The 24,389-nt window shown below is 35.5% G+C and overlaps 2 protein-coding genes across 2 annotated transcripts; one reads left to right on the forward strand and one right to left on the reverse strand.

Annotated features, from left to right (window-relative positions):
* Window positions 1-793: 793 nt before the first annotated feature.
* IWZ02DRAFT_449976 (clp protease-like protein) lies at window positions 794-1,869 on the reverse strand. The gene is made up of 5 exons (XM_066767434.1): window positions 1,686-1,869; window positions 1,620-1,638; window positions 1,543-1,568; window positions 1,347-1,488; window positions 794-1,298 (listed from the first exon to the last, which is right to left on the reverse strand). The coding sequence occupies exons 1-5, from the start codon at window positions 1,839-1,841 to the stop codon at window positions 901-903; spliced, it is 741 nt and encodes a 246-aa protein (XP_066622811.1). The 5' UTR covers window positions 1,842-1,869; the 3' UTR covers window positions 794-900.
* Window positions 1,870-1,969: 100 nt separating this feature from the next.
* On the forward strand, window positions 1,970-6,121 carry IWZ02DRAFT_449981 (RecF/RecN/SMC). The gene is made up of 8 exons (XM_066767435.1): window positions 1,970-2,168; window positions 2,220-2,653; window positions 2,702-4,012; window positions 4,065-4,158; window positions 4,204-4,472; window positions 4,521-5,177; window positions 5,227-5,329; window positions 5,382-6,121. Exons 1-8 carry the CDS (start codon window positions 2,064-2,066, stop codon window positions 5,868-5,870), a joined length of 3,462 nt encoding a protein of 1,153 aa, XP_066622812.1. The 5' UTR covers window positions 1,970-2,063; the 3' UTR covers window positions 5,871-6,121.
* The last annotated feature ends 18,268 nt before the right edge of the window (window positions 6,122-24,389 follow it).

Raw genomic sequence — 24,389 nt, forward strand, 5'->3', positions numbered from 1 at the left:
GCGCAGAATAAGGTCGTCCATGTCCGCCCGCCACACGGCTTCGCCGCGCCGTTGCGCGCCGCCCTGGCCCAGCAGCTCGCCCTGCTCCGACGCCGTGAGCCCGCGCCAGGCGCCCTTTTTGGTGTTGCCGAGTGCGCGCAGGTGCGCCTGGCGCGCCAGCGCCCACGCGTTGAACGACCCCGCCGCCTTGGTTGGCGTGAGGTTTGGGCGCGGCAGCAGCCACATTTCGTTGGTTGACGGGTTCCTGAGCGGGCGGAGGGGCACGAGGTACGAGGACGGGATTGAGACGCCGAGTTTGCGGTCTTTGCGGACGGGTGAGCTCAGCATGTGGGCTGTGTTGTTGGTTTTGTTAGCTTGGTTTCGTCTGCTTTGGTGGATTTGGGATGTGATTTGAGTAGGATATTGGGCATTGGACGTACCAAAGGCATTTTTGTAGAGCTTCTTTTGGAACGGCGTCCGGTCTGCGGGTGCTGCGGCGGGCTTTTTGGGCTCAATCCAGCGATCGCGCTGCGATATGGCAATAGGGTCGATGATGGGCGGCACGGGTAGTTTTCGTTTGCCATCTTCTCTCACCCGCCAGGTCTGGCGTTCATCTTTGACGTATGGCGTCGTGGTGGTGGCATTGGTGTCGGCGGAGGTGTCTGCGGAAGCTGACGCTGCTGAAGTCGAAGAAAATTTACGCCGCAATCGACGCCTAGACGAATTTTTCAACACATGATGCTGAAAATTGTCGTGAAGTTTGCAACGTAGAGGAAATCGAGGCGGCATCACTTCACGGGCAATGGACAAAATGTGGTGCGTTGAAACAGATTCGGAGGTGTCGCTAGATCCCGCGCCAAGACCGCGTCATAGGTGGATCTGTTGCGCGCAGTGAGTGTTCTACAAACCATTGCGATGAATCTACTTGCTCTCCTCCTTCTTCTCATCCGCATCTCTTCTCTCCAAAATCTTGTCAATCAATCCCAGTTCCACTGCTTCCTCTGCCGACATGAACTTGTCGCGCTCCATCATCCTGTCAATCTCCTCTAATGTGTGTGATTTTGTGAGATGCTTCTGATAGATCATGTTCAACCGCTTCCTTACGCGCAGAATCTCTTCTGCGTGAATTGCAATGTCGGAAGCTTGTCCGACGTAGCCGCCACTCGGCTGGTGAATCATGATAGAGCTATGAGGTAGGCAGTATCTCATGCCAGCAGCTCCACCGCAGAGCAATAGCGAACCCATGCTCGCGGCTTGTCCGACGCAGATTGTTGTGACTGGAGGGCGGATATAAGTCATGGTGTCGTAGATGGCAAGTCCTAGCTTTCATTAGCCCCAGCGATATAGTCGAGGTTAGGAATCGCAACCTGCTGTGACCGAGCCACCGGGCGAGTTTATGTAGAGGCTGATTGGCTTTTCTGGATTGTCCGCTTCAAGGAAGAGCAGCTGTGCAACGATGGACGCGGATAAGCTGTCGTCGACTTGTCCATTCAGACACACGATGCGCTCCTACATTCCGCAAGTCAGTCACGATTCTATGCGCTTTGATGGGCACGCCTGTACCTTGAGCAAACGAGAGAAGATGTCATCTTCAAGTCGCATTAGCCCCAATGCGTCCAATCAGTCGCATGCCAACTCACAAGTGTGCCAGCCGCCAGCCTGTTCAGTCAGCTTCATCCCGAGCCATCCGAAGCTGAGAAACATACAACCGTCTCGGTTACGTAGGGCGTCGGTGTCCATCCGCGGGTTGGGGTAGCGCCGGGATGCGCATCGCGCGATAATCCGGTAAAGGTTCGCAGGCCCAGTCCGGAACTCTGCCGAAGGACCGGGAGCCTCATAGCCCTTGGAAATAAACTCGTCATGATGGTTGGGCGGAGTGTGAGAATTGTGTGAGCAGCGGAGTTGTCGAAGTGGTTGCCGCAGCCGCGGGCCCTTTGGTTATGTCATCAAACGCGCGATTCCCTGGCTGTCGCGTGTACCCTAAACCAGAGACGCGTCTCGACCATCACCGTGAACAACGACTCCTCGTTACTCTGGTCGGCTGCCACCCACGCTGCCGCCAATTGCTTGGAAGCAGGCCAGCCATGGTGCCCATTCCTGCGAGGCGTCATCGCGCCCCTACGACCTATGATGATGACGACGAAGAAGAGGAATCTCCAAACGGCAGTCCAAGCTACCGTCAAAACGGCGTGAGTATGCCTTCAGCTACGGGACACAGCGGCTTCTCACACTTGTCATAGAACAAACGTCAAAGGCTGTCCACCGCATCTGCCGTCCCAGAAGACTATGAAAGCACCCTCATTCTGCCCGACGGCTATGACGAAACCAAAGCCAGGGCTCTCGGTCAGTGGGATTTTAACCAGGCAAAGGATATGGACTTGGGCGACTCCCATGAGCGCCAAAAGACCATGTGGAACAGGGTCACCACAAACCGCAGGGCAGAAAGGAACAACCATCCAGCCGATAATGCCATTGTGGAGCAAATCGAATGCGTCAACTTCATGTGCCACTCGCACCTCACGGTTTCCATGGGCCCGCTCATAAACTTTGTTATTGGCCACAACGGTAGCGGGAAGAGCGCCGTCTTGACCGCACTCACGCTCTGTCTCGGCGCCAAGGCTACGGCTACGAATCGTGGACAGAGTCTCAAGAGCTTTATCAAGGAAGGCACGGAGTGAGTGACAATCAAGTTGAAAGAAAGATCGTCTCTGATCACTGCCAGTTATGCGCGTGTTTCCGTGACGCTCAAAAACCAAGGTGCCAGTGCATATCAGCCCCAGGTCTACGGCAAATCCATCATTATCGAGCGCCATTTCGAGCTGAAAGGCACGAGCGGATTCAAGATTAGAGACGCCCAAGGCCACATTAAGTCGACCAAGAAACAAGAGTTGGAAAACATCGCGGATGCATTTCAGCTGCAGATGGATAACCCAATGAACGTCCTGTCTCAGGATATGGCCCGCCAATTTCTGAATTCGTCGACTGCCAGCGATAAGTACAAGTTTTTCCTCGAGGGAACTCAGCTTGCGACTCTCAACCGCGACTACCAGGTTATGGCGCACCTCATAGAGGAAATCGATATGAAGCTGGATGTCGTGACTGATGACGTGGAACAGCGGCAAAAGGACTTTGAGGAAGCCAGGAAGAAGAAGGAGCTGGCAGAAAAGCATGAGGAGATGAGAGTCAAGAAGGACGAGTTTCGTCGAATGTACACGTGGGCACAGGTGCGAGACCAGGAGGAAAAGCTGGAAACTGTCACGGAGCGCATGAGGACCTGCGACGAGGAGATTGAAGAACGAAATCGGCAGGCAGACGAGGCGTCACGGGAGTTTGATCGCGCCAATGAACGGCTCGAAGAAGCACAGCGCATCGTAAGAGAAAAGCAAGAATCGGCAAATCCATTTAGGGAAGAGAAGGAAGGAGTCACAGCCGAGCTCGCCACCAACAGATCCGAAATGCAAACGGCACACGTCCAACAAAGGGACATCAGAGGACACCTGCGAAGCGAACAGTCGAACATTGACCGCCTCAAGAGGCTTATTGGGGAAGAGCAGCAGCGCCAAGCGGATGCTGTTGGCGGTGAACATGCCAGAAGGCTTGAAGAAATCCAAGAGGCCAAATCCAACGCTGAAGACGCGCAACGAGCTTATGACGAGGCGAAGAACAATTTTGGGCCGTTTGACAGGGAGCGAAATGAGGCCGAGCAGCGACACAGCGCATTTCGCGGCGTCATCCACAAGAAGCGCGAAGAAGTGCACCAACAGAAAGATCGTATCAACAATCTCAGGTCTAGCCAGGGCAAGTGGATGTCGGCCTACCCACCTCAGCTACCGCAGCTTCTGCAAGCGATTAGCCAGAATGAGAACAAGTTTCGAGAAAAGCCAGTCGGGCCCATTGGTCGTCACATCAAGTTGTTGAAGCCAAAGTGGTCACCCATTCTAGAAAGATCGTATGGCCAAACCCTTACTGGCTTTGCTGTCACGAACAAGGCGGATGAAGCCACGCTACGTCAACTCATGCGGGCAGCAAAATAGTAAGTACAACCATCTCACTCATCTCCCCATCCATTGGCTGACTGCCCTTAGCAATGCCCCGGTCATTATCTGTCCTTCAGCCCCGATTGACTGTTCTCGCCATGAACCTGATCCCAACGTCGACACTTGGCTGAGAGTTCTTGAGGTAGGATCGACCAAGAATTCTTTGCTTGCCTGCTAATGGTTGCAGTTTGACCGTGACATTGTCCGCAACTTGTCCATCATCACCAATGGTGCAGAACAAGCAGTCTTGATCGAAAATCAAGCAGAAGCCTTCGAATATGCCTATGGTGGGTCGGAAAAGCCACGCAACGTGAAGCAAGTGTTTTGCTTCGCAAGATGGTCTCTTGAAGATGGACGCCGTCTCGGCTGGACTGGCGCAGGGGGACGATCCGAGGCCCCTGTCCCGGCCTGGATGAGTGGGGCACGTATGAAAACAGCGGTAGAATCTCAAATCAAGTGCGCTTTCCCCTTTATTATGAGTTGATCAAAGGCTGACTCTTGCAGTGCCGCGAACGATACTCTGCAAAGGTTGAAGAACGAGCTGGCAGATCAAGAAGCGGAACTCAAAAGGCGGCAGGACGCGGAAGTCAAAGCGAAGCAATCCCTGGAGCGTCACAAGAGAAACACCAGGAGTCTTCAGGTCGAGATGCAAAAGGCCCAGGAAGACTGGGAGAAGATGCGAGACGAGCTCGAAGCCGAACAACCGCAGGACGGCAGGCTTGAAGAATTGGAGAGCCAGTTAAAGGAAGCGGAAGAGACGGTGGAAACCAATCTCCAAATGTTTGAGGATGCCAAAGCAGAGGTCGCCAGGATGCAAGGAAAAGAGAGGGCTCTCAACGAAAGAATGGCAGACATCCAGGCCAAGATTGACGAAGTCGAGGTCCAAGTCAGAAAGGCAGAGACCCGGGTCGAGAAGCTGGAAGAAGTCCGCCGCCGAGCTTTGCAACGTAAGAACGCTGCACTTGGCGCAGTCGACGAAATTCGACAGCAGAGGGAGAGCTTCGAGACTGAAAGGCGGGAGCAAGAAGAGGTGGTAGCGGAATTTACTCGTCAGGCGGGTGAGATTTGTGAGCGTGTTGCAATACCCGACGACGAGACGACAAGCAGCCTGGAGAAGAAGGTTGAAAGGCTCTTGAAAGACCTCCAAGAGCAAGAACGAGCGTGAGTATCCACGTCCGATTCCGACATGGCAATGACTGACGACCATTAGGCTGGGTGGGTCTGCTCAAGAGTTGAAGCAGGCACTTTACGAGGCCAAGGCTGCTTGGGCCAGGGCCAGAGCGGTTCAAAAGAACCTCAAAAAGACAAACCTCGTACGTGGACGGCACAGGCTCACATGGTCAACTGCTCACCCCGTTTGTTTAGAAATTCAAGGACGGTCTTATGAAGCGGAGGTCGCGTCTGACCAAGTTCCGCATCTTGATTGCAGATCGAGCGTGCGTGACGTTCACGTACATGCTCTCGGCGCGCGCGTTCAGAGGAAGCTTGATCATCGATACGGCTAACAAGGAGCTTACAATCCACGTCGAGCCGGATATCACGAAGCAGGACGCATCTGGCCGTCAGACCAAGACGCTTTCGGGCGGCGAAAAGTCATTCTCGACGGTGTGCCTGCTGTTGTCGCTGTGGGACGCCATGGGAGCGCCGACGCGCTGCCTGGACGAGTTTGACGTTTTCATGGACAGCGTCAACCGCGAGATGTCGATGAAGATGATCATCGAGTCTTGCCGGGGTTCTCCAAGCAAGCAGTTTTTGTTCATCACGCCGCAGGCCATGGGCAACGTCAGCCTTGGGCCGGACGTGAAGATTATCAAGATGAGCGATCCGGAGCGTGGACAGACGACACTAAAATAGGAGTCTTGTGGGGATAGGTAGTCATGATGAAGTCGAAATGATTTTTTATAAGGATGCATGTCGTGGTGTCTAGGTATATGTGTGTGTGTGTGTGTGTCCATCAGGTCCGGGTGTGGCCTGGGCTGCAGCGGGCTAGAATCACGGATAAGTGGGTACGTCCGTGTACGTAATCAGTCATGTAATGAGGGGAAGATATTATCTTATCTCTATAACTATCTACTCATATAACTACTTTATATAATTAGAATTAGGTAATTATAAACGTATCTTATTAGTTTAGTACTAATATTACTACTACTACGCCTTAAGAGATATTAAAGATATTATATTAAGTACGTATAGTAGAGTCGTCTTAGCGCGATTTACCCCCCTAGAATAGAATGATTCTAAAGCCTAAGAGATATAAGAATACTATCGCGATAGCTATTAGATGTAGCTATTAGACATAATATAATAGCTATTAAATACTAGTAATATAAGTACATTATAACTATACCCTTACGCGATTACTTAATAAGCTAAAGATGATTATAACTAAGCTATATAAACCGGCTAAGCCGTGTAAGCTAGTAGTACTAATAGATAATAAATACTACTAAGGATGTATAGCCTACTTAATAGCTAATAAAACTTTATATAGTAATAAGAAGATTAATTTCTTATCTATTTTAATAACATAACTAAAGTAGTAATTTACATAGTAAAGAGAGAGTTTAGTTCTTATTTCACTTCCTATATAAATATATATAGAAGATAGAAGAGTATATAGTATCTTCTATATTTATAATAATTAATAAGACTTTACTTAACTTTATCTCTTCTCTACTTAACTTTAATTAAGTTCTTTTAATTTTATATATATCTAACTAAGTAGATAGCCTTTAGGTAAAAGCCTACATATTAGCTACTTAATAATTCGTGATAGATATAGAAGATTATTCTAGGTATTATCCCCGTCCTACTTTTTTATTACCTAAGGGAGGTATTAGAATACCTAAACTAGGTATACTATATATATAGCTTAAGCCTTATACATAACCGCCTATTATTTAAGAAGGTAATTTAAGTCATCTTAGTAAGGCGTATTAGTATTATCTAAAGACTAAAGAGCATTAAGTATATATTAACTATAGAAGTCTTTATAAGGCTATAGTATAGTATGTAAATATTAAGGAGGCGTCCTCCCTATACCTACTTATAAGAAAGTAGAAGACTATTCCATATATAGATAGTATAGCTAAGAATTAAGCCTACATAACTAGTACTTAAGAGGAGTCTAGTAGTTAATAATAAATACCCTTACACGAAGGTACTAAATTACCTTATAAATCTAAGGAAGGAAGAGGATAGGTATTCCCCTTCTTATTATAATCTTTTTACTCCCTATTACCGGTTAAGCTTAATATATAAGTATAAGAGAAAGGTCTTTTTTATGTAATATAATTTTAGGTTAAAGAAGCTTTTAGGCATATTCTACTAGAAGAAGCTAATAACTATTAATCTAAGATTACCCCCCTTATAAAGGGATAAACATAGGATATTACTATTTACGCGAAGATATAAATTAAGACTCTTAAATAAGTTATCCTTAACTTAGTAGAAAGAATTATAAGTCATTAAATAATGTCGCGTAAAGATACTATTAAGTTAATAAGTTTATAGTATTTAGAAGAGAATAGATCCTAGAAGAAGAAGAAATATATACTAAGAGTGCCTAACCTACCTGAATTAATAAACAGCTAAAACCCTACATATAAGTATTAGCGGCTACTTATAAATAATAAAATCTATAGTAATAAAGACTACTTTAAAAGAGGTACTACTATAGATACTAAGGAAGCTATTATAAGTTACATCCTCTTAAGGATATAGGGTAAGGTAGTATAGCATCTAGTACTATTTTTACGTACTTATATAAAGATAGATGATCTAGTTCTTAATACTAACTTATATTACTAGCTTAAGTAAGTATTTAAGAATCCGCATTAGTGAAAGGATATAAAGAAGAAGCTAAAGGACCTTCATTATAAAATTCCTATAGATCTTTAGAAGTTCTAGTTAGAGTTTATATACCTAGCTTTAGAGGCTAATCTTCCGCATAAATAATAGAAAGAGGATTTTTACTCTTTATTAGATCCCCTACTATAAACTCATTTAGTAGGAATTAAATAAGATGACTTCATCTTATTTAAAGAATACCTTTAAAAGGTATACCCTATCACATAAAGTATAATTAAGTATTAAAATAGTAGAAATATATCTTTATCATTCTAGGAAGACCGCGTAAAGAAATAATAATAGGAATAAGTAGGTAAATCTACTCTTTTAATAGGTAGAAGTTTAAGAGAGTAGTCTTTTTTAAGATTATTATAGAGACCTACTCCTTATATAATAACAGAAAATCTAATATATAAAGGAAAAGCGGAACTCTAAGGTAATATTAGACCCTACTATTAATGCGGAAAGTTTAGATACCTTATCTAATAGTGCCTAGAAACTAAAGTAAAGATAGTTAATACTATAATAGAAGAAGAAGGAGAAGAGCATATAATATTAGAACTATACTCTTCTTTATTAGAAAATAATAAGTCTTAGGGGAAGTCTCCTCCCTAAGATATAAGCTTAGAGCTCTATAAATTACTAATTTATAGGTGAACATTTATGACCTTATTAGAGGACACCTATTTACTATATAAACTATAATTATAGCTAGTAGTTATGCTATACCTATTTATGCCCTAGTTAATACTAGTATAAATAGATCTAGCTTTATTCATCCTTAACTTCTTCTATAACTTAGGGAATTAGGGATTAAGAAAAGAAAGATTACTAGTAGGAACCTTAAAGTCTCTAGGTTTAACTAACGCATAAATAAGTAACTTAATTTTATTTATTAATTATAATTCTATTTCTAATATTAGCTAGTTATAATATACGCCTTCATACTAGATATTAGGCGCTATAATATTATTCTAGGCCGCTAGTTCCTTATATATTATTATATTCTTCTAGATTACCGTAACTAATAACTCATTTAGTTAGATCCTCTAGACCGAATTTCTTTTTTAAATCTTTTAAAAGTTCTAAAATTATCTACATAAAGTAAAGATCTACGGATAAACTAATTAGTTTCTTTAATATACATCTCTAATAATATTAAAGTTAATAATTAAGAAACCTTTTTCACCTTTCTTATAGAAATTAACCTACCTATAAAAATACTAACGGAAGTAGTAAACCTCTATTCTATTATACTTAATAATATTAATAAAGCTAATAAAGATAAAGCTTTTAATAAATACCTTAATGATTATTTACCCTCTAAGTATAAAAACTACCGTAACGTCTTTTTAAAATAAGAATCTAATTAGCTACTACCCTATCATATAGGAGTTAATTATTAAATTTCTCTTATATATGAGGATTCTCTATGCTTACTAATAAGTCCCCTCTATAGGATGTCCCTAGAATAGCTAGCCGTAGTAAAGGAATACGTCTAAGAGAACTTAAAGAAAGGATTTATTACTAAGAGCTATATACCCTATACCTCTCTAGTATTAGTAGTAAAAAAACCCGGAGGTGGTTAGCGAATTTATATTAACTACTAACGGTTAAATGATTAGATAAAGAAGGACTTATATCCTTTACCTCTTATCTTAGAACTCTTATAGAGAGTAGGTAAGGGAAAGGTCTACATAAAACTAGATATTTAATAAGCTTTCTATTAAATCCGCCTTTAAAAGTAGTCTAAAGAATATACTACCTTCTATATAAGATATAGATTATTTAAATACCGCATTTTACCTTTTAGGCTAAGTAATAGGCCTGCTACTTTTTAATATTTTATTAACTAAGTTCTATTTAACTATTTAGATGATTTCGTTATCACTTTTATAGACGATATTCTTATTATTTCTAAAAACCCGTATAATTATACTTAACATGTTATTAAAGTTCTATAATAATTATGTAGAGGGGGACTATAAGCTAATATAAAAAAGAGTAAGTTCTTAACTACTTATATGAAATTTCTAGGATACATCATCTCTACTAAGGGTATATTAATAGACCTATAAAAAATTAAACCTATTTATACCTAGTAATTACCTATAACCCTTTAATCTCTTTAGTCTTTCTTAGGATTCTATAACTTTTATTAGAGATTCCTTCCTAACTATAGACGAATTAGCCGGCTACTAGAGAAACTATATTTAAAAGTAAAGTAGCGATAACTTAGACTAGTTAAGGAAGAATCTTTTAGGAACCTTAAGAAACTAATATATAGTGAATCACTACTTATAAACTATAATCTAACTTAAGACACTTATATAGAAATAGATGTAAGTAATAGAGTAGTTATAGGAGTCCTATTATAATATTAAAAAGATTATGAATGGAAACTAGTATCCTTTTATTCTAAGGTAATGTTAGACGCCGAACTCCGCTATAGAATACCTAATAAAGAACTCCTAGCTATTATATAAGGACTAGAGGAATGGAGATCTATACTTATAGGCCTTTATAAACCTTTTCTTATAATTATAGACTATTAAGCATTAGAACACTTTACTTCTAAGTACTAATTATCCGCATGATAAGTAAGATAGGCTAAGTAACTTACTAAGTACTAAGTCTAGTTTACCTACTAACTAGGAAAGGAAAACATCATTATAGATGTTCTTATAAGAAAGTAAGAGTAACTTAAGACTTAAAAAGAGAAATTAAAGGCTATATAAGAGTAGTATCTTATTTCTACTTCCTAGGTAGTCCTACTTATAATAATAGAGCCGGAAGTTTCTCCACTAATAATTTTCCTTAATGAGCTCCTCTACGTAAATAGAGAAAACCTAGATCTTAAACTATAGAGGGAAATAGCCCGTCTTTAACCGGAAAATAAATTATATTAGAAGTTATAGGATGGATTACTTCTTTACTATAGCGCATTAGTTATTCCTAACTAGGATAACCTTTATGTAAGAATAATTAAAGTAATATATACTACTTACGTTACTACCTATCCTAGAATTAATAAAATGTAAAAGCTAGTATAGTAATACTATTACTAGCCTAGCTAGACTTATATAATTAAGAGATATAGCTAAAACTACCATATTTACTACTAGAACTATAAATTTACTAATAAGATACCTAGCCTTCTATATCCTCTACTAATTCCTAACCGTCCCTAGTAATACCTAGCTATAGATTTTAAAGAGATACCGTAAGACTAAAAGGGATTTAATTATATCCTTATTATTATAGACTAGTTATCCTAAAGAACCTTTAGTTTACCTTACATAAAGAAAATCTATGCTAAAGGAGTATCTTAACTTTTTTACGATTATATCTACTAAATTTTTAGAAATCCTAAAAGTATACTATTAGATTAAGGTCCTTAGTTTATTTTAGCCTTTATGTAGGAGCTATATAAGTTAACTAGTATTAAATAATACTTTAATTTAGCCTATTACTCTTAGATAAACGGAATTACTAAGATAGTTAATTAGGTTCTTATGCGCTAACTATAACCCTTTATTAATTACTATTAAAATGACTAGTCTAAACTTCTACTATTAATGGACCTAGCTTAGGCTACCCTTCTATATAAGGCTATAGGTCTTATACTAGCTAAAATAGATCTTAGCTTCTTACTATGTATATATTATGACTAGACTACTCGCATAATAATAATTACTTTACTAGAAGGTAGAGTATAGTCTATAGCTTAGTCTCTCTAAAAAAGAAGATAAGAGGCCTATAAGTACGCCTATAAATTAATTTAATAATCATAAGAAAAGAACTACTAATAAGCTAATAAATACTATTATATACCTAACTTTAACATTAGAGACTTTATTTACATTAAGAAGACTAGCTAGATAATAGACCGGCTAAATCTAAAATTAGACGCTCCTAATATAGGACTATTTAAGGTTACTAGAATAAAAGATTATTTATATGAACTAGATCTTCTAGAAAGTATGAAGGTAATAAACCTTTTCTATACTAATTACCTACGTAAAGTAGCTATAGACCTATTACTATAATAGAGATACACGGAACTAAAACCTAAGATTATTAATAACTAGTAAGAATAGGAAGTTAACTTTATCTATATAAGTAAGGTTACTTATAGAACTTTAAAGTATTAGGTTTAATAGGTAGGATATAATTAAGATAATAAGTAGTATATAGTAAGTTCTTTTATTAGGGCCCCCTAAAAAGTAGAGGACTTCTATACTACTAATCCTTCTACCCCTAGACTACTAAAGAACCTAGAAAAGTAGAAAAGAGCCTTCCTCTAATAAGAATTATAGGAAGAAACGTAATTAGATAACTAACCCGCCTATACTCTAGTAAAGAGAATCCTCTAACGCTATAGTAAATAACCCTTATCCGTATAAACTAATTTATCCTTATCTATCCTATCCCCTATTTTAATTTTATTCCTTATCTTTTATACCCCTACTCCTCTTCCTCCTCTTTAGTAGGAATTAGAGCTAACTTCTTAAGTTTAGGCCTTATTACACCTTTAATAGAGCCCTAGAGAAAGTTATTAACCTAGTTATCTATCGCGTAGTAAAGAGTAAGGTACTCTCTAGGCTATATCTTATCCTTACGTCTTTTATGTTAATTAGGAGGATAAGTACTAGTAAGGTCGCTTATAGTATAGTTAAGGTTACTAGTACCCTAGATATAGTTCGCGTAATAACCCTATAAGAAACCTAGTAACTTATAGTAACTATAGAAGACGTAAGTAGAGAGATTATCCCGGTACTTAGTATAACTAGTAGCTTAATTAATACCCGCGTATTAAATTAAGTAAGTATCACGTGAAGAGTTATGAGATTCTATAGATATAATGTTAAAACGGTCCTTAGAAACTAGGATAATAGTATAATAAGCTAAGTTACTAAGGCCTAATATATATATTATATATTAGCTAGTTTTATTACTACTAAGGGATTTCTATAATAAGTTAGCTATTACATGAAGATAAGTAAGTAGAAATATATACCTTAGTGAGTTTTTTAAAGGCCTTACGCGGGATAAAGACTATAATCTTATTAGAAGTATCTACCTCTAAGTCCTAATCTAAAGGTTACGCTAGTAATTCTATAGGTAAAGCGGCTAGATAAATAATACTACTATTATTACCCTTATATAAAGGTATACTTAATAGTATATTAGCGTAATAGCTACTAGAACGCATATATAAGGGTAAAGTAGGCGTAGTAGGTATATTAGTATATATAACATTCGCGTAAGGATTTATAGGTAGAATAGTAATATATGCTAGCTCTTAGGAGCTAGGTACTATACCTAGACTAGTTAGCTTTACTTTACCTTTTTAAAACTCCGGATACACTAATGATTAGCTAATTACGTATAACATGTTATATAATAATTCTAAGTAGCCTTAGCATCCTCTTAAGGCGTTATATTACCTTTAAGGTGCTTTAAGTAACGAGATTAATTAGATACTATTACGCGATAATTAGTTAAGCGTTTTAAACTAAGGACTTACCGTAAACGCGATAACTTACTATTATTACTTAAGTAAGAGAGGGAAGATGTAATGATAGGGGATTATTATTATAGAAAAAGTTAATATAAGGAAGATTAGTTATTATAGAAAGGGTAGTAGTAAAGAAGGTTAGTTAAACTATAACCCTAATAATAAGATATACCTAGTAGTCCTATACTTTACGCCCTTACTAAAATAACGCTAGTTAGTTATCCGCGTAAGTACCTAATAAGCTAACTTAGGCTTCCTATTAGGGGGGGAATATTATAATAGCTATTAGATGCGGCTATTAGACGTAACGCGATAGCTATTAAACGCTAGTAATGTAAGTATATTATAACTACGCCCTTACGCGATTACTTAATAAGCTAAAGATAATTATAACTAAGCCGCGTAAACTAGCTAAGCCGTGTAAGCTAGTAGTACTAATAGATAATAAATACTACTAAGGATATATAGCCTACTTAACGGCTAACGAAACTTTACGTAGTAATAAGAAGATTAATTTCTCATCTATTTTAATAACATAACTAAAGTAGTAATTCACGTAGTAAAGAGAGAGTTTAGTTCTCATTTCACTTCCTATATAAATATATATAGAAGATAGAAGAGTACATAGCATCTTCTATATTTATAATAATTAATAAGACTTTACTTAACTTTATCTCTTCTCTACTTAACTTTAATTAAGTTCTTTTAATTTCATATACATCTAACTAAGTAGATAGCCTTTAGGCGAAAGCCTACATATTAGCCGCTTAACGATTCGTAATAAACACTATAAGATGAAGTTATAGTCTAGCTAAAATAGGAAACGCCTTAGTAATGCTAAGAGAGGGTCCCCTAGGCCTCTTAATCATCTATTATAAGGTCTATAAAGCTAACTTTACCTATACCCTTATCCTCTTATTTAATACCCTTAAAGTGGCTAACCGCCGCCTAGTATCTAGTCTAGGTATAGGGCTAATAGGTGAGAATGTAGCTTATATAGGCTCCTTTAAGGAGAAGCATCTTATTATTAGGATTTAAGAGATAGCTATAGTTAATCTTACCTAGATAGTTATTATAGTATAATCCCTCCTAAATAGGGTTAAAAACTAATAAGGCGTATAGGCGTAAGATAATAAGATTATTAAATAAGCTAGCTTAATAGACGCCGCTCCTAAGAACTTATATATAGTTTAGTTTCTTATTATAGTAAATAGACTTATAGAGGATGAAGGCTAAGTTAAAGGTATAGCTAGTCTTATAGTTAAGTTTAATAAAGGTAGGGAGGACTAAGGAGAGGATGTTATATATCTACTTTAATTATATATGGTCCTAGTAGGCTCTACGTAGCTAGATGTAGTATTTTCTAGTAATAGAAGTAAAGGCAGCCTAGATAGCTACTCTATATTTAAGTATTTAGCGCTTAAGAGGTCTAAAGATAAGGTTATTAAGGTTATTAAAGAGGCTACTACTCTAGTAAGAGGATATTATTAGTTTAAAGGAAGGGAAGAAATAAGTAAGGATAGTCTTAATACGTAGGAGATAGTATATTTAATGAGAGGGTTATTAAATTATTAGTTATAGGATTACGCGTTAGCGCTATTAGGTTTAGTATTAATCCTATATGATAGGATAAGCTAACATATTACGAGTAGTAGACTACTACTCCTAAAACTCTATTCTAGCTAGAGTAAGTCTAGCCCGTTAGATAAAGGCTTTATAGACTACTCTATTAAGTTATTTAGTAAGGCTATTAGCGGGCATCTCTTTAGTTAGATACTATTAAAACTAAATAGAGCCGTCCTAGTACGCTTAGTATAGCTAATATTAATGGATATCTATGTATTAAAGAGATGTTTTTAGTTTAGGAAGATCTTTAGTAATAATCCTAAGCATTTATTAGTTATCGTACTAAAGAATTAGTAATAAGTCTAATCATAAGCGGAGATTCTTAAAGAATTACTTCTACTAAACTATCTTAGTCCTAGCGTGAGAGAGAGATAATAACTTAGCTTTAGTAGTAGATTTTATAATGGTAGTTTAGCGCGTAGCCTTCTAGTCTACTAGGCCGCTAAATAGTATAAAGATCCATCCTTTAGATAACTTATAAGTGGCTATATTATTACTAAATAAAGCGTCTAAAGCTCTAAAGAACTCCCTATATAGGGCGCTAAGTGCTACTCTATTTAGCTATCCTCATCTATACTATAGGCTAAGTTCCTTAGTGTTAAGTAAGTACTATAGGACGTAATTAGTAGCCTTTAAATAAGCCTTTATAGGGTTTATAAGGTGTCTAGCTAGCTAAGATGCGGTAAAGGTGACATCTAAGTATATAGTAATAGCTATAAAGTTAATTAAGCTAATACGGCCTTAAAACACCTTAATCTCTTTAAGCGTAGTAATATAGTCCTTAGGTGTAAAGAGGTCTAATCTTACTAGGAGTAGTAATTACGGAGGCTTAGTATTAAGTTTAATCGCGTACTAGGTAGCTATCTTCTTAATATACGTTTCTTAGTCTACCTAAAGGACCCGCTTAGCCCTATTCCTAGTAATCTTTATGCCTAAGAACTAGTAGATAGGAGCTCTACCTATAATCTTAATCTCCCTCTTAAGTTTAGATTTAATAGCTACTACGTATACTATATCTTTATGAAAGTAAACTATATAGAAGTTATCTATATAGAAGAACACGTATATAAGGCTATTAGAGAAGAGATACTTAATTCCTAGTACTTATTTAAAGCCGAGCTTCCTTAGGATACCCGTAAAGTAGGTTTACTAGAGAAGGGGAGCCTCTTTAAGGCTATATAGCGCTTAGTAAATCTTTAATACTATATAGCCTAGATATTTAATCCCTTCTAGAGGCTAGGTATATAGCGCGTATAGGAGTCTAGCATTTAAAAAGGCGTTAATAACGTCCTATTAGTTATACTCCATGTTAAATGCCGTAATAATAGCCATTAAGGTATAAAAGATTTATATAGTAAGGGTAGACGTATACGTCTTATACTTTATGCTTTATAAGTCTCCTCTTATATAAAGGTGAGCCTTATAATGCTCTAGGAAGAGGTCCGTATTTAGCTTATATTTAAATACCTAAGTAAGGGGTATTATTACTACGTCTAGTAGCTTCTTAACCTACTTAAACGTCCTAGTATCTATTACCTTCTAAAACTCCTTATTAATAGCATCTATAAAGAGGTCTTTATGTAGGTATTATAGTATCTACTTATATCTATAAGGTTCTAGAGGAAGATTATTATAATAGAGCGCAGCTTACGTTATAATTTACGTAGCTAAGGTAAGGGTGATGGCTAAGGTAAGTAAGGGGTAGAAGCTTTAGTATAAGAGATTAACTAGATAGATTATTAGCTTATCGTTAAGTTACTTTACTAGATGCTTAGGTTTATCTTTAGCTAAGTGTTTAATACTAATAATAGGTAGGAATATACTATCTATATTTAGTAAGAGACGTAGTTTAGGTATTATATTTAATATAAGTAGCTAATCTTAGCACGTTAGTATGTCTATATTAAGCGTATAAGGAGGGATCTTATTAGTAATACGCGGTTCTCCTACGTTATTAGTAAGATTTAGCCTCTATATTACGGGATCTATAAGAGTTAATAGGAGATTTAATAAGTCTAAAATGCTTTATAGTACGGCTAGGACGTCTTATATAGGAAAGATTATATTATATTAAAAGTTATCCTAGTTAGTAGGCCCCTAATCTTCCTAAAATAGCTTATTTAATAGGAGCTTTTAAGGGTTATAATGGGGCTCCTACTAGTTATAAACTTTCTCTTTTATATTAAAGAGTCCTAAGGCTAAAAGCAGCTTATAGAACTAGTCTAGTAGGTAAGGATTAAGTGTATTTAGCGTATTAACAGCCTATTAGTCCTCTAGCTAGCCTAGGTAATATTATTAGTATTTATTAAAGAGGACGTTCCTAGTCCTTACTACCTTATTTAATAATAGGATCTAGATTTATATAATTATCATTAAATCCTAGCTAACTAAGTATCTAATATTAGCGCGTAACTCTAGCTTATAAGTCTTATCTAGTTAGTCCTTCCCTATCCTATAGATGTATACCTTATAGCTAAATAGCCTAATATAAGTAAAATTTAGCTTACGGCTAGTAGTAAGCTTAAATAGGGTTTTCTACTTTAGTTACTATATTAGGGAGTGATTAACTAGATATACTACTATAGCGTAAACTTCTAGCTAAAGGTTCTCTAGTAGATTAGTATGTAAACGTAGGGAACATACTACCTAAATAATTACCCCCCTAGCTCTCTTAGCTAGATCTTATACTAAAGTATATAGCACTATTAGCTTAATCTTAGTCTTATTATTAAGAACTATTAAGCGGAACTCTAGGCTAGCTTTTAGCTTATTATCTATCCTTAAGATGTAGATGTCTCGTCTAAGGGCATAGATAAACGCTATAAGCTTATTCTATATCTTTAGCTAGGTCTTAGTGTTATTAGCGGGATATAAGCTTATAAAGTGTACTCTAGTCTCTAAGTTATAAGTATAGAATAAGTATAGGTCTCTATTATATATAGGCGTAAAGTATATAACGTCTACTACTATCTCTCCCTATAGGGTAGGGAGATAGGCTATAGTATGCCTATTATTCATTATAGAGCTCTTAGATCTTACATATACATCGTACTTATTTATACGCGGGATGTCTTTAGACGGTATTATAATAGCTACTCCCTCTATATTATACTCTAGGTATTTAATTCACTTACGGCCGATATAGCTAAGGAGGGCGTACTAGGCTAGAGATAGGAGAGACCTTATTAGGTTTATACTATAGTAGGTAATAGCTAGGGTGAACGGTATAGTATTACTAGATTAAGTTTACTATTATTACTAGAGAGTTATAGTTTAAAGATCTTAAATAATAGAGGTATAAGCTTATTACTTCTATACTTTAAGGACCTAGTCTACTAAGAGAGGATTCTCTTATTTATTAGCTAGCTAGTTAAGTATCTAAGGTGTTTACTAGGCTAGAGTATTAATTAGGAAGTATAGGATACATTCTTATAGCTAAGAGAGTTAAAGTAACGGGTCTCTATTATAGAGTATTACGTTATCCTATAAACGCTAAATGAAGCCGGCCTTCTTAAGGTATCCTTTAGATATAATATTAACGTGAAAGCCTAGGATATACGCTATATTATAGAGGTTTAAGTTATATAGGAGGCCTTTAGTATCCTTTATATAGAGTTTAACTCTCCTATACGTAACTACTCTAATCGTCCTATTTCTAACGTTAATATTATTATTTAATAGAAGTCTAGTTAGTTTAAAGCTTATACGGGAGTAGTAATTAATAATATAAAGATCTAAGCCTATATCTAGGATCTATCCTTTATTAAGAGCTGTTTAAACCGAGTAGTTCTATGGGTTTTAATTAGAGATAGTAATATACGCGTTCCCTTTACGCGGTTTTATAGATTTATTATTATCTAGTAGTTTAAGGACCTTAGTATTATTAAACTACTTAGGAATAGCTCTCTAGTAAGGCTTAGCCTTAAGTTAGTCTATATAGTATAATAGTTAAGCCTTCTCCTCCTTTAAGCGGTTATTAAGTAGCTTATATTTAGCTAGGTTAATAATATTATAGGCTATATATATAGGGTACTACTTATTATCTATTATTACGAATCGTTAAGCGGCTAATATATAGGCTTTCGCCTAAAGGCTATCTACTTAGTCGGACGTATATAAAATTAAAAGAACTTAATTAAAGTTAAGTAGAGAAGAGATAAAGTTAAGTAAAGTCTTATTAATTATTATAAATATAGAAGATGCTATGTACTCTTCTATCTTCTATATATATTTATATAGGAAGTGAAATAAGAACTAAACTCTCTCTTTACTACGCGAATTACTACTTTAGTTATGTTATTAAAATAGATAAGAAATTAATCTTCTTATTACTACGCGAAGTTTTATTAGCCGTTAAGTAGGCTATATATCCTTAGTAGTATTTATTATCTATTAGTACTACTAGCTTATACGGCTTAGCCGGTTTATGCGGCTTAGTTATAATCATCTTTAGCTTATTAAGTAATCGCGTAAGGGTGTAGTTATAATATACTTACGTTACTAGTATCTAATAGCTATTATGTTACGTCTAATAGCTACATCTAATAGCTATTATAATATTCCCCCCCTAATAGGAAGCCTAAGTTAGCTTATTAGGTACTTATATAGATAACTAACCGGCGTTATTTTAGTAAGGGCGTAAAGTATAGGACTACTAGGTATATCTTATTATTAGGGTTATAGTTTAACTAACCTTCTTTACTACTACCCTTTCTATAATAACTAATCTTCCTTATATTAACTTTTCCTATAATAATAATCCCCTATCATTACATCTTCCCTCTCTTACTTAAGTAATAATAGTAAGTTATCGCGTTTATAGTGAGTCCTCGGTTTAAAACGCTTAACTAATTATCGCGCGATAGTATCTAATTAATCTCGTTACTTAAAGCGCCTTAAAGGCAATATAACGCCTTAAGAGGATGCTAAGGCTACTTAGAATCGTTATATAACACGTTACGCGTAATTAGCTAATCATTAGTATATCTAAAGTTTTAAAAAGGTAAAGTAAAGCTAACTAGTCTAGGTATAGTACCTAGCTCCTAAGAGCTAGTATATATTACTATTCTACCTATAAATCCTTACGCGAATATTATATATACTAATACGCCTACTACGCCTACTTTACCCTTATATATACGTTCTAGCGGCTATTATACTAACACGCCATTAAGTATACCTTTATATAAGGGTAATAATAGTAGCATTATTTATCTAGCTACTTTACCTACGGAATTACTAGCGTAACCTTTAGATTAGGACTTAGAGGTAGATGCTTCTAATAAGATTATAGTCTTTATCCCGCGTAAGGCCTTTAAAAAACTCGCTAAGGTATATATTACTACTTACTTATCTTTATGTAATAGCTAACTTATTATAGAAATCCCTTAGCGGTAATGAAACTAGCTAATACGTAATATATATATTAGGCCTTAGTGACTTAGCTTATTATGCTATTATCCTAGTTTCTAAGGACCGTTTTAACATTATGTCTATAGAATCTTATAGCTCTTCGCGTAATGCTTACTTAATTTAATACATAGGTATTAATTAAGCTACTAGTTATACTAAGTACTAGGATAATCTCTCTACTTACGTCTTCTACGGTTACTATAAGTTACTAGGTTTCTTATAGGGTTATTACGCGAACTATATCTAGGGCACTAGTAACCTTAACTATACTATAAGTGACCTTACTAGTACTCATCCTCCTAATTAATATAAAAGACGTAAGGATGAGATATAGCCTAAAGAGTACCTTAGTCTTTACTATATAATAGATAACTAGGTTAATAACTTTCTCTAGGGCTCTATTAAAGGTATAATAAGGCCTAAACTTAAGAAGTTAGCTCTAATTCCTACTAAAGAGGAGGAAGAGGAGTAGGGGTATAAAAGATAAGGAATAAAATTAAAATAGAGGATAGGATAGATAAGGATAAATTAGTTTATATAGATAAGGGTTATTTACTATAGTGTTAGAGGATTCTCTTTACTAGAGTATAGGCGGGTTAGTTATCTAATTACGTTTCTTCCTATAATTCTTATTAGAGGAAGGCTCTTTTCTACTTTTCTAGGTTCTTTAGTAGTCTAGGGGTAGAAGGATTAGTAGTATAGAAGTCCTCTACTTTTTAGGGGGCCCTAATAAAAGAACTTACTATATACTACTTATTATCTTAATTATATCCTACCTATTAAACCTAATACTTTAAAGTTCTATAAGTAACCTTACTTACGTAGATAAAGTTAACTTCCTATTCTTACTAGTTATTAATGATCTTAGGTTTTAGTTCTATGTATCTCTATTATAGTAATAGGTCTATAGCTACTTTACGTAGGTAATTAGCATAGAAAAGGTTTATTACCTTCATGCTTTCTAGAAGATCTAGTTCGTACGAATAATCTTTCATTCTAGTAACCTTAAATAGTCCTACGTTAGGAGCGTCTAATTTTAGATTTAGCCGGTCTATTATCTAGCTAGTCTTCTTAATGTAAATAAAGTCTCTAATATTAAAGTTAGGTATATAACGGTATTTATTAGCTTATTAGTAGTTCTTTTCTTACGATTATTAAATTAATTTATAGGCGTACTTATAGGCCTCTTATCTTCTTTTTTAGAGAGACTAAGCTATAGACTATGCTCTACCTTCTAGTAAAGTAATTATTATTATATGAGTAGTCTAGTTATAATATATATATAGTAAGAAGCTAAGATCTATTTTAGCTAGTACGAGACCTATAGCCTTATATAGAAGGGTAGCCTAAGCTAGGTCCATTAATAGTAGAAGGTTAGACTAGTCATTTTAATAGTAATTAATAAAGGGTTATAGTTAGTATATAAGAACCTAATTAACTATCTTAGTAATTCCGTTTATCTAAGAGTAATAGGCTAAATTAAAGTGTTATTTAATACTAGTTAACTTATATAGCTCCCGCATAAAGGCTAAAATAAACTAAGGACCTTAATCTAATAGTATACTTTTAGGATTTCCGAAAATTTAGTAGACGTAATTATAAAAAAGTTAAGATACTCCTTTAGCATGGATTTTCTTCATATAAGGTAAACTAAAGGTTCTTTAGGATAACTAGTCTATAATAATAAGGATATAATTAAATCCCTTTTAGTCTTACGGCATCTCTTTAAAATCTATAGCTAGGTATTACTAGGGACGGTTAGGAATTAGTAGAGGATATAGAAGGCTAGGTATCTTATTAGTAAATTTATAGTTCTAGTAGTAAATATAGTAGTTTTAGCTATATCTCTTAATTATATAAGTCTAGCTAGGCTAGTAATAGTATTACCGTACTAGCTTTTACATTTTATTAATTCTAGGATGGGTAGTAACATAAGTAGTATACATTACTTTAATTATTCTCACGTAAAGGTTATCCTAGTTAGGAATAACTAATATGCTATAGTAAAGAAGTAATCCATCCTATAACTTCTAATATAATTTATTTTCCGGTTAAAGATAGGCTATTTCCCTCTATAGTTTAAGATCTAGGTTTTCTCTATTTACGCGGAGGAGCTCATTAAGGAAAATTATTAGTAGAGAAACTTCCGGCTCTATTATCGTAAGTAGGACTACCTAGGAAGTAGGAATAAGATACTACTCTTATATAGCCTTTAATTTCTCTTTTTAAGTCTTAAGTTACTCTTACTTTCTTATAAGAACATCTATAATAATGTTTTCCTTTCCTAGTTAGTAGGTAAACCGGACTTAGTACTTAGTAAGTTACTTAGCCTATCTTACTTATTATATAGATAATTAGCGCTTAGAAGTAAAGTATTCTAATGCTTAATAGTCTATAATTATAAGAAAAGATTTATAAAGGCCTATAAGTATAGATCTCTATTCCTCTAGTCCTTATATAATAGCTAGGAGTTCTTTATTAGGTATTCCGTAGTAGAGTTTAGTATCTAACATTACCTTAGAATAAAAGGATACCGGTTTCTATTTATAATCTTTTTAATATTATAATAGGACTCCCATAACTACTCTATTACTTACATCTATTTCTATATAAGTATCTAAAGTTAGATTATAGTTTATAAGTAGTAATTTACTATATATTAGTTTCTTAAGGTTCCTAAAAGATTCTTCCTTAACTAGTCTAAGTTATTACTACTTTACTTTTAAATATAGTTTCTCTAGTAGCCGGCTAATTCGTCTATAGTTAGGAAGGAATCTCTAATAAAAGTTATAGAATCCTAAGAAAGACTAAAGAGATTAAAGGGTTATAGGTAATTACTAGGTATAAATAGGTTTAATTTTTTATAGGTCTATTAATATACCCTTAGTAGAGATAATGTATCCTAGAAATTTCGTATAAGTAGTTAAGAACTTACTCTTTTTTATATTAGCTTATAGTCCCCCTCTACGTAATTATTATAGAACTTTAATAACGTGTTAAGTATAATCGTGCGGGTTTTTAGAAATAATAAGAATATCATCTATAAAAGTAATAATGAAATTATCTAAATAGTTAAATAGAACTTAGTTAATAAAATATTAAAAAGTAGTAGGCCTATTACTTAGCCTAAAAGGTAAAACGCGGTATTTAAATAATCTATATCTTATACGGAAGGTAGTATATTCTTTAGACTACTTTTAAAGGCGGATTTAATAGAAAGCTTATTAAATATCTAGTTTTATATAGACCTTTCCCTTACCTACTCTCTATAAGAGTTCTAAGATAAGAGGTAAAGGATATAAGTCCTTCTTTATCTAATCATTTAACCGTTAGTAGTTAATATAAATTCGCTAACCACCTCCGGGTTTTTTTACTACTAATACTAGAGAGGTATAGGGTATATAGCTCTTAGTAATAAATCCTTTCTTTAAGTTCTCTTAGATATATTCCTTTACTACGGCTAGCTATTCTAGGGACATCCTATAGAGGGGACTTATTAGTAAGCGTAGAGAATCCTTATGCGTAAGAGAAATTTAATAATTAACTCCTATATAATAGGGTGGTAGCTAATTAGATTCTTATTTTAAAAAGACGTTATAGTAGTTTTTATACTTAGAGGGTAAATAATTATTAAGGTATTTATTAAAAGCTTTATCTTTATTAGCTTCATTAATATTATTAAGTGTAATAGAATAGAGGTTTACTACTTCCGTTAGTATTTTTATAGGTAGGTTAATTTCTATAAGAAAGGTGAAAAAGGTTTCTTAATTATTAACTTTAATATTATTAGAGATGTATATTAAAGAAACTAATTAGTTTATCCATAGATCTTTACTTTATATAGATAATTTTAGAACTTTTAAAAGATTTAAAAAAGAAATTCAGTCTAGAGGATCTAACTAAATGAGTTATTAGTTACGGTAATCCAGAAGAACATAATAATATATAAGGAACTAGCGGCC

Source organism: Phyllosticta citriasiana (genome assembly GCF_038021145.1).
Source record: "Phyllosticta citriasiana strain CBS 120426 chromosome Unknown IWZ02scaffold_6, whole genome shotgun sequence".
Classification (NCBI taxonomy): Eukaryota; Fungi; Ascomycota; class Dothideomycetes; order Botryosphaeriales; family Phyllostictaceae; genus Phyllosticta; species Phyllosticta citriasiana.